The sequence below is a fragment of the Cyprinus carpio genome, chromosome B25 (assembly GCF_018340385.1).
Source record: "Cyprinus carpio isolate SPL01 chromosome B25, ASM1834038v1, whole genome shotgun sequence".
NCBI classification, from domain to species: Eukaryota; Metazoa; Chordata; class Actinopteri; order Cypriniformes; family Cyprinidae; genus Cyprinus; species Cyprinus carpio.
Window position 1 is genome coordinate 14,375,535 of NC_056621.1, and position 11,357 is coordinate 14,386,891.

At 36.6% G+C, this 11,357-nt stretch overlaps 1 protein-coding gene across 1 annotated transcript; it reads right to left on the minus strand.

The window, feature by feature from the left end:
• Window positions 1-433: 433 nt before the first annotated feature.
• On the minus strand, window positions 434-9,211 carry il17rel (interleukin 17 receptor E-like). The gene is made up of 18 exons (XM_042753207.1): window positions 8,580-9,211; window positions 7,740-7,767; window positions 7,504-7,644; window positions 6,837-6,943; window positions 6,582-6,696; window positions 6,430-6,474; window positions 6,201-6,343; window positions 6,042-6,113; window positions 5,893-5,947; window positions 5,183-5,343; window positions 5,029-5,073; window positions 4,082-4,139; window positions 3,855-4,006; window positions 3,492-3,557; window positions 3,329-3,386; window positions 2,331-2,447; window positions 1,865-1,914; window positions 434-1,284 (listed from the first exon to the last, which is right to left on the minus strand). The coding sequence occupies exons 1-18, from the start codon at window positions 8,682-8,684 to the stop codon at window positions 1,276-1,278; spliced, it is 1,527 nt and encodes a 508-aa protein (XP_042609141.1). The 5' UTR covers window positions 8,685-9,211; the 3' UTR covers window positions 434-1,275.
• Between the last annotated feature and the right edge of the window lie 2,146 nt (window positions 9,212-11,357).

The following is an 11,357-nucleotide window of genomic DNA, read 5'->3' on the forward strand; positions in this document are numbered from 1 at the left end:
CATTCTGTCAGGGAGGTACAGAAAAGGCAGCGGTCTGGTCCGTATGGAAAGTATCAAAGGGGAATGCTTCACTCCCAGCTGAAGACTAGCAGACAGCAGGTGGAGTCTGGAGGCAGCGATGAAGTCATTGAGGCCAACAATTTTCACATGGGTTTGTTTTACAGTGTTTACCAGAGTCAAAAACTCCCTAGCGCTAGCACCCATATGCCACACACACACACACGGTTCCATAAAGAACCTTTAACATCCATGGAAACTTTCCATTTCACAAAAGGTTCTTTAGATTATTAAAATGTTCTTCACACATTGATTTTAAGAAATGTTCATTGAAAGGTTATTTGAGAAGCCAAAGATGGCTCTTCTGTGGCATCACTGTGAAACCCCCTTTATTTACAAGTGAACCCTGTGAACTCTGAGTATGATAAAAAAAAGAAAAAAGAAAAGAAGTTTATTCAGTTGATACTCATAAAAACACAATAAAATCACAGACTAAGTTGGACAATGATGGCATCTCCCCAAAACTGTATTTGTCCAATATCTATGATTGAGCTCTATTGTTTGGGCTTTACTCTATCCTTCAGGAATGTTTTCATCAGCAAACCCCAGAGCCGATTCCGCCCGGCCCCTCCCATCGGCACAGAGCCGCACCGTCCAGGAATGTCATACAGTATCTCTGCATCCTCAGGATCAGAGAAAAAAGTGTGTCATCGAATATCATGACGACAGGCACAGGCGACACAGTAACATGTGCAGGTGCAACAGTTTGTATGGCAGTGATCCAACACATTGGGGTTACACAAGAGTCTGTAAGCTGACCACCCATTTGTGACCTAGTTTCAAGCCTGATGTGAGAGAAATATCAAAAACTCGTTCACACTGCTGACACAGACATTCATTTCTTAGCGACCCTGCCCTCTGCTGTACAAAAGTAGTAACTCAGAGGTGACAAAAACAAATTTGATTATGCAAAGCAGGAAACTATTAATGTGTCGCAAAAATTCAGTCTTACATACAAATGCTTCAAATTCTGTGGGCGTTAATACATTGCGTGATATAAACTCATATAAAAGCAGCTGTTGCATTATGCATAAAAAAACAATGTATTTAGATATATTTTTCAGATGTTACAACTTGTAATATGTGCATCAGATAATACATAAACAAGTATTATGTTAAGCTTCAGTCTTACAGTCAAACAAACAAAAAAAGATTATACATGCATGCTTCACTGAGAACTGTCCTACAATCTACATCCTCTTGCTGAGAAGGCATGTGTCACTGATTCTGTTAAAAGAAACATAAGACATAATTTATTTGTTAAAATAACCACAAAAGACCTATTCATATCTAGATCTATTATATCTATAACTAGATCAATTATGTTTTCTAAAGAAAAGTGTGTCATGTTTGCCCATACAAAACTCATTGATTTGATGCTGGATGTTTTGGGTGGTTGTCAGGTCATTGTAATAGGTTGCTAAGGTGTTCTATGTTGTTTTTAAGCAGGTTGCTATGCAGTTGCAAAAGTAAAAATGCAAAAAGATGAAAAAATGTAAACTAAAGGAAATCACAAATTAAAATACCTGACACTTGATATATACCACATTTGAAATTTAACTTTGAAATTGTAAGTGTATTCATTTGTAAATTGATTGTTAGCTATAAAAATAAATCAAACTATGTTTACACGTATCTAAAATAAAAGGAATTCATACTGTATGTACAGTAAATAGTGTGCATGTGTGTTTTGGGGGCTCATGTCTGATCACGTCAAAGACTCCATGAATCATGAGCACCAGTGACTGTATTCATAGCATGCTGAGGACTCTATTATACACCTATTATTTCTTACTGATTTACATACCATCCTCAGAAATGTGAGTTTCGTCCATGGTGTTTTCTTCTTGTCTCCATCTAAGAAACAAGGAACAAGTAAAAATCAAAACAACCAGCAGATATTTTCCAGGAAAAACTGCTAGTAGCAAATGAAGTCTAACAGCTTGTATATCTGAGCTTTTCATCTTTTTTTTTCACAACACGTCCACACCCGATTCAATTCTAAAGCTTATATGCAGGTTTGGAACTGGTATGTCTACTATTATTTGACTTGTGTTGAAGACTACTGTTCATAAGACTTCCATATATAATTTGATTTTAATCATTAATCTTATTTCAGTGGAAAGAGGATGTTAAATCAGGAATTACTGTTTTGTAAATTATATATATATAATCTCTTTAATCTCCAACACAATGTGTACTGGTACCAACAACAATCTCGCTGTTTCCTTCTAGCCAGCGGCAACAGGTGTGTCCAACCACTGTCAGTTTACCTTTTATTGTCATTCTACCAAACAAGACAGCTGCCAGGATCACGGTCAGAAATATGAAAGCAGGCAATAAAATCTTCTCAATGTCCTGACTTCTCTCTGGGTCACGGCACCAATTTGCTGTGTGATAAAACAACAAAATTAATATCTTTCATAGCTTGTATTGTGTAACATGGCAATACAGTACAAATCACAAGAGGCATAATTAACTACATTTTAATTAGCTTGGCATTAGTTTAGCTATTTTCAAAATAGTGTAGCTTTCCAGTAAGAGGCTACACTACAAGTATTTATTTAATTTCCCGCAATGTAGTTATCTAAGTACAAAGTAGTTAAACATTTTTTTTAGCTTGAATGTAGTTTAACTAGTTGAAATGATGCATAGCTGTATCATAGAAGATGCCACTAACTTTTCATTAGTGTGACATTAGCGCTATTTTCAAAAAGTGTCGCTTTTACAAGCTAAACTACAAGATGCTTCATTGGTATTTTTAATTGCATATTTTAGAAAATTTTTACATTGCTACATTTTTCAATGCACTGTTACAGCCACAACTTAAAGGGATAGTTCACCCAAAAATTAAAATTACCCCATGATTAACCCAACCTCACGTCATCCTAGGTGTATACGACTTTCTTCTTTCAGACAAATACAATCGGAGTTACTAACTACACTACAAACATCGTTCTGTTTTCATTGTTTTGTGCCCACAAAGAGAACTGCTTGAAAGTAAAAGTAGCTGTAGCTGTATCACTAACATACTTAAGGCAATAACTTACTAACTTTGCATTAATGTTACTAGTTTATTGTGCCCACAATGTAGCTAGTAGCTTTTAGCATGTACTGTACTGTAGCTAAATTAAACTATTTCTTAAAGTTAAGCTGTAGATTAGCTGAACTGTTTGAAATTATGAGTAGTCGTAGCTTGTCATTTAGCAAGCTACAGTTTCAAAAGTAGCTTCTGAAACACCGATCTTATCACCTTTACATATGTACTTACAACACTGCAAGTCGCATTGAAGTACAGGGACTGAAAAGCGCACATCTACCCTCTGGACCTACAAGCATGAAAACACAAGACCATCCACATCATTAATTACCACTGACAAAAATCCAACAAGATTTGACAGCACTGTTACTGTCACTGTCCTTTGTTGCCATACCTGGATGCAGATGCACACTTCACACGAACCTTTAGACAAGTTGAAAACTGTGTGCTTCATTTTGTCCTAGAAAACAAAAAAGGCCTGGCATGACATCAAACAAGACCGCTTCTTTGCTTTGAGTTTTCCTTAGAACAGACCCTTTTTTTTCTCATGTCATCGGGTACAAATCAGGTGAAAAGTTTTACTTTGACAAGGGAATTGCCTTCAGTGGAGGCCTCAAGGCATGCTTTACTAAGATGAATAGGAGTGTACTGACAAACCAAGAAAACTATGAAAAAAAATAACATTCATTGTGTACATTTGCTCTGAAGTTATTATAACTGATCCTACAAGCAGATTATCATGCTCGCGGTTTCTTACCACAGAAAAGTTTTGGAACTTGTTTCCCTCCATTTGTTTACACTGAGAGGGGGGTTTCATCTCACAGACAGAAACGGAGAAGCTGGCTTTGACCCATGTTGAAATCTCTGCCCACTGCTGACCATCTTTTGAAGTAATCTTTGCTGTCCAGACTGTCAGATAAAAGGACATTTAGCATCATACAGTGTGTAACATAAACATCTGTGTAAGCTATTGTGCTTATTTACCTGAGAAATTTCCTTTGGCAAAAGGACACTTTATCCATGTCCCCACTTCAGTGGTAAACTACAAAAAAAGAAATTACAGTGAATTCCAACCCAACCCAAAAAGCTATTCTCTGTCACTGACATCATTCATTTAAAGGAGCAGTTCACCCAAAATTTAACCTTCCGACTTCATATCTAAACAACTCATGTGAAAAATTTTAAGTCACCAGAAGTCATTTGATAGTTTTTAAAGAACAGACCATAATTATAAATGATAAATAACTTGATTTTCACTGAAATTCACAAAAGATCTTCTTGTAGCTTGTAACTATTGATAAGATTATCAGTTAATAATTTACACAAAACTATTTTATGACTTGTAATATAGTAGTGTTACTATAAATCATCCTTTTCCCAAACATGTCCTGGCCGGGATTTCTATATTGCCTAAAATGTTTGGATTTTGCCTTTGTTTTCCTATTTGCTGAAGGGAATGACTGAAAAGTAGTTTAACCAATAGCATACAAGCATTGTACCCAATCATGGCATGCAAGAAGGCTACATAGAATGGTCAAAACAATGCAAAAACATGTATATATAATGTATGAGGACTGTAGAGATCATGTCAATATGAACATTTTAGGCAATTTAGAAATCCCTGACAAACAAAAAGGAGGTATATTCCTCTAAATATAGTTCAAAACAATGTGGATATAATGCATGAGTCATATGGACTATTCTGTAGTGCTTTTATAGTGTTTTTTATCATTTTTGTAATCTGACAGTTCCAGTCCCTATTTACTTTCAATGCATGGAATAAAGCAGCTAGGACATTCTACTACATTTCTCCTTTTGTGTTCTATGGAAGAATTAAAGTCAAATGGTTTGCAACCTCACTGGGGTGAGTAAATAATGAAAAAATGTTAATTTTTGGGCGAAAGCAAATATGCAATAAAAAAACATTCAACCTTCGTGCAAAGCATTGGGTGTGGATCCACGGAAGAGAATATCACCTGAGGTAAAAACAGTAAAAAATGATGTGAGGGTTCCTAACAATGAGCAGCTATTACCGCACATGTAAAAAAAAAACCAAACAAATGATTAGAGGGGAACAGAACATACTTTTTGTCCCTCTGAATGGAAAACATTTCCAATGTCTTGACAGCTCTTCCCTCCATCAGCATGGCACAGAGAAACTGACACTTTGACTGGACACTGCGGCTCCCAGATCAACTCTTCCTTATTGAAGTCATAGGTTATCCCAGACCACAGTTCTTCTAAATCTGTTTCAGAGAAAAATGCAAGTATTTTAAAGTAAATTTCGAGCTTTAAAATTCCAATTTATAATATTACTAATTTAAAGTTTGACCAAAAATGAAAATGTAAGGGGAAAAAAACCGATGAAACTGTTCTTTTGTGTTCCACGAAACAAAGAAACTGCTACAGGTCTGGAAACAACATTAGGGTAACTGATGGTGAATTACTGATTTAAGTGCTTTAGCTTCACATTTGAGACCACTGGCAAGCTAATGATTTGGAACGCTATCAAACAGGAAACAGGTACTCCTTTTACAAATTCAAACAAGTGCTAACTAGTACAAAAAAATCTGATACAGATACAGTATGACCGAATGCAAATAAGCAAGCCAATGCAAGAATTTTTTTCCCCCATCAATTTAGCTGTTGGTGAAAGGTTTTGAGGCGGGTCTGAAGATTACCTCAGATGTTGCCATTTGTTTTAAAATGCTCGGTTACCTCACAAAGCATTTTTACGGTGTAAACCAAGAAAATGAAAACATCTGGGATTCAATTTTAAAGTCAGTTTTACTTACTGTTTTTGAATGGACACACTTGAACTCTCCTTGCATCTACTCTAGCAGGCCAACCCTGAAATAAAAGATGGTGGAAATAGAAACTTCCTTCTCTACCTGTCAGATTGCATGTTCAAACCGTTATTTCCCATAAAATAAAGCTTTCATACCTCAATGCACAAACAGGGTAATGGTTTGGAATAATGAAGCATTATGCTACTCTGTAGATGTTGTGGTTTTATCTGAAACACATGCAAAACACAAAGGTAAAATGAAACGATGCAGAGTCTTCCAGGAAATGCAAGGGAAAGTGTGCTCGTCATTTTTACCTTCATAGGAGCCCCTTCCCCGGCACAAATGACATTACGTTTATGGCAGAGCCGGAGGTTGTAGTCTGTGTCCTCTGGAGCATCAGTCACTTTCACTGTTAATGCATTCCTGGCTTTATCTACAGTGTACGCCAGCTTCCCAGCTGCAATAGAATTACAGTACAGTTACAGCTTTACATACTGTCTATCTACCTAACTATCAATGTTGTGACATGATAAAGAAACTTACTGATGCACTCTGCAACTTCATCTCTGATACCTTCATGTCTGCATTCTGCCATAAAAACAAAAAACAAAAGGGCAATAGCTGTTAATGTTATTCATATCATGTGTGACTACACTGTGTTATATATAGACTGCTGATAAACACAACACTGATACCAGGAACAAGGTGTCTTTGTGTCCACGTGGCCTTACAGTAGTTGGGAATGGTTTTGAGTGTCACAAACACAAGCTGTCCAGGTCTAACAGGAACACATTTAAACTTCACATCAACCTAGAAGCAGAAACAGAGTATTTAATATCTGACAAGCATACAAGGTGTAGGAGATTATGTGACAGATTTGTGTCATTGTGGTAATTCTAGAAACCTATTTGCATAATCAGGTAAGCATCATTCATATTTTTATACTGTACCTGTTTCCCTGTGGCTTTTCCTTTTCCAACATGGCCAAAGGTGTAAATCTGGCAATGTCCTATCATCCCTGCAGAGTCGGCACACACCGAAACTCCACGAATATCACCTGGAAAGCAGTTCGAATCTTTAGGAGAACCGAAACACATCCATTTTGTGGGCAACACAAAGTGGTGACGTCATTTTGCAGTTTCGCCTTTAATTAACATGTCAGGCTAAATCGACAAGGTAGTCATTATTAAGGCACACTGTGTTTAGTTAATGTTAGACCTTTTAGATTATAGAGTATTGAATTAATAACTTATTGTTGTGAAAGATTCGGTTTTAGAAAGATGTAGTTGTACTAAGAAGGCAATGTTGTGTTAATGAGTTACTGGAGTATGTGATTAAATGCAGTGACGTAGGAATGACTCAGTAGGTATAGCAAAGTAGTTACAAAGCAATCTAACAGCGGTTGTTGATGTTTTTCAGGAGTACTGCACCAGACAAAAAGGTACAGTTCACTGAAAACACTTTGAACATAGTGGGGTAAGTTGTCACAGTGCAAACACTTGTTATCAAAAAATTAGAGGTATCTTAATAAATTGTGTAAATATATAACATTTAAAACATAGCCTGTACCAGATCAAAAGCATTTCATTCACACAATGTGACCAGAATAATACACACCGGTAGCATTCATTGATGTTGCAATTTTAAGCTGGAGTGAACATTTTCTCCCTTCACACGCCAACACATTAGACAACTTCACATTATTGAACACGGCGCTGCTAACAGGCTGATTCCTGCAGTGAAATGCTGACAGTGGAGCTATATATATACATATAAAAAAATATGTTAGGACCATAGATTACTGCATAGATAGACATAAACACAAACAGTCAGATAGGTAGATAGATACTCACAGTAAGCTCTGGGTTTACACTGTAGACCCTGTTTGTAGAGATCAAAAGGACTATTGTTTAAAGCACTATAGGCTGAGTCATGATAGTGTAAATTACTTTCCTATTTATGCATGGTCCAGAACTGCTTTATCATTTAACAGGAAATGTGACTGTACTGTAAGGATAGTAAAACAAGGGGTTTCCCCACTCACTCCTTAGAAAGTTCCTGGTTGGAGCAAATATAACAAGGCTAGCAGGTATATGAAGTAAGTTTAATTATCCTCATATCTGATTACAATAATCAACTGAATACAAAATGATTTGTTCAACTTGGTCAATACTGATGACCTAGATCAGTGAGAGCAGGTTATTTGTGTATGTCTGCTACTGTAAGACTGAGACATGTTTTTTTTAATACATCACATAACTGGCTGGGTTTCATTTTTAAAGATGATATCATATTTTTATGACTCATAATTTAAACCCTGCCACTAGCCACTTTTCTAACATAACACAGAAATAGCTCTTGTATAAATAAGCAGTGGCTTAATTAGGTTAAATATTAATAAATGCAATTGTCAGCAGGCAAACTTCATTTAATTTAATTTATCCATCTTTTACAAGTTAAATGTTTCACTCCCGGCAATCTAGATATAATTCCAGCATATTATTGTTAAACTTTTGATAATTAAATTATGACTGCAGCAATGTTTTACTCAAGTAATGTCAAGGTAATATCAAGTAAAAAAAAAAGAGAAAGAGAAATGAAAGACCTTACTGAATTAATCTTTGACAAAACAAACAAAACATTCTAAATTACAAATTATGTTTAGACTACATAAAAAAATACAACTGACAAACCTCAGAACAACTATAAGCACAATCCTGGTTCGTCTCAATCCTGTCCAAATGGACCCTGTGGTTCTGGAGGATGAGGAGCAGAAGAAGAAGCGGAAGATATTTCATGTTCGGTCAGTTTTGACACGCGCTGACGTTCCTGTACAAACTTGCTTTGTTGCTGTGAATGACTTGCTGTCAGAGTATGCACCACTTTGAATATCAAACAGGCATTGGCATTTAAAGGGAAATTGCTCCCGCCCACTAAAACCAGATAAAGTGAAAAAAATAAAAATAACAAAGTGCAGCTTCCAAAGCTCATCAATGTATCAATCTTTCATCTCTCTCTCTCTCTCTTTCTCTCTCTCCCTCCAATAGGGTAGACTGAGTACAGTTGAGACACTTTCTGTTTTTTCATCACTACACAAAAACTAGATGCTGAAATAAAGTGATTTTTCACATGATATTTCTTTTGTTTATGTACTAAAATATCATAAATTGATAATAGCCATAAGTAGTAGCTCATAAACATAAGGTGCATTTATGTCTAAACTGTACCCATATGGTGTAAAGTTGAAACAGTACCATGGTACAGTTGAGACACCCATTCTTAATGCTCTAAAGCTGGCTAGCCATTTATTGCAAATGTAATAAATGACAAAATTACAGTTGTGCATTTAAAAAAAATCTGATTTATTTATTTGCTTTATTTAATTCAGTTTCCATTAAACTAAATAGGAACACATATTTAACACTAGAAAAGATATGGCAAACAGTATAAATGTAAACATAACGGTAAAAATAACAATATACATACTTGTATATTCTGTAACCCTACTCCTAAATCTACCCATTACTTGAAACTTTCTGCATTTTTACATTTTTAATCATTCTGTATGAAATATAAGCTTGTTTCCTCATGGAGACCTAAAAAATGTTCCCATAAGGTTAGAATTTACTGGTATTACTATACTTGTGGGGAAATTTGGTCCCCATAACGTAAGTAATACTACAAACACACACAGCCTCTATAAATATAAATTTTATTTTCTATTTTTGAACTGTTACTGTTTACTGTACATAGCTACCTATAAAGGATGTATCAACTGTACCCACTTTACCCACTGTACCTGCTGTAATCCTTTTAACATTCATGTTAGAATACATGTCCATTAATAATACACATTTAAAATACCACCAATATGATTTTTAAACAGAATGTTAATGTGACTGTTAACCTATTATCATAACAGTGTACAACTAAACAGCATGTGAAGCAATAGGACACCAATCCGGGTACAACTGATACACTGTGTCTCAACCGTACCCCACTGACATAGGCCTACTCGCACGTTTCTCCAGATCAGGGTTTCCCAAAGAGGGCTTCGCGAACCCCTGGTGGTTCGTGAGGGAATTGCAGGGGGCTCGTGAGTTGGTGCAGGGAATGCCTACAAGTGTACAGGTGCATCTCAATAAATTAGAATGTCATGGAAAAGTTAATTTATTTCAGTTATTCAACTCAAATTGTGAAACTTGTGTATTAAATAAATTCAATGCACACAGACTGACGTAGTTTAAGTCTTTGGTTCTTTTAATTGTGATGATTTTGGCTCAAATTTAACAAAAACACCAATTCACTATCTCAACAAATTAGAATACTTCATAAGACCAATAAAAAAACATTTGTAGTTAACTGTTGGCCTTCTGGAAAGTATGTTCATTTACTGTACATATACTCAATACTTGGTAGGGGCTCCTTTTGCTTTAATTACTGCCTCAATTCAGCATGGCATGGAGGTGATCAGTTTGTGGCCCTGCTGAGGTGGTATGGATCCCAGGTTTCTTTGACAGTGGCCTTCAGCTCATCTGCATTTTTTGGTCTCTTGATTCTCATTTTCCTCTTGACAATACCCCATAGATTCTCTATGGGGTTCAGGTCTGGTGAGTTTGCAGGCCAGTCAAGCACACCAACACCATGGTCATTTAACCACTTTTGGTGCTTTTGGCAGTGTGGACAGGTGCCAAATCCTGCTGGAAATGAAATCAGCATCTTCAAAAAGCTAGTCAGCAGAAGGAAGCATGAAGTGCTTCAGAATTTCTTGGTAAATGGTGCAGTGACTTTGGTTTTCAAAAAACACAATGGACCAATACAAGCAGATGACATTGCACCCCAAATCATCACAGACTGTGGAAACTTAACACTGGACTTCAAGCAACTTGGGCTATGAGCTTCTCCAGACTCTAGGACCTTGGTTTCCAAATGAAATACAAAACTTGCTCTCATCTGAAAAGAGGACTTTGGACCACTGCGCAACAGTCCAGTTCTTCCTTCTCCTTAGCCAAGGTAAGATGCCTCTGACATTGTCTGTGGTTCAGGAGTGGCTTAACAAGAGGAATACGACAACTGTAGCCAAATTCCTTGACACGTCTTTGTGTGTGGTGGCTCTTGATGCCTTGACCCCAGCCTCAGTCCCATTCCTTGTGAATTTCACTCAAGTTCTTGAATCGATTTTGCTTGACAATCCTCATAAGGCTGCGGTTCTCTCGGTTGGTTGTGCATCTTTTTCTTCCACACTTTTTCCTTCCACTCAACTTTCTGTTAACATGCTTGGATACAGCACTCTGTGAACAGCCAGCTTCTTTGGCAATGAATGTTTGTGGCGTACCCTCCTTGTGAAGGGTGTCAATAATTGTCTTCTGGACAAGATCAGCAGTCTTCCCCATGTTTGTGTAGCCTACTGAACCAAACTGAGAGACCATTTTAAAGGCTCAGGAAACCTTTGCAGGTGTTTTGAGTTGATT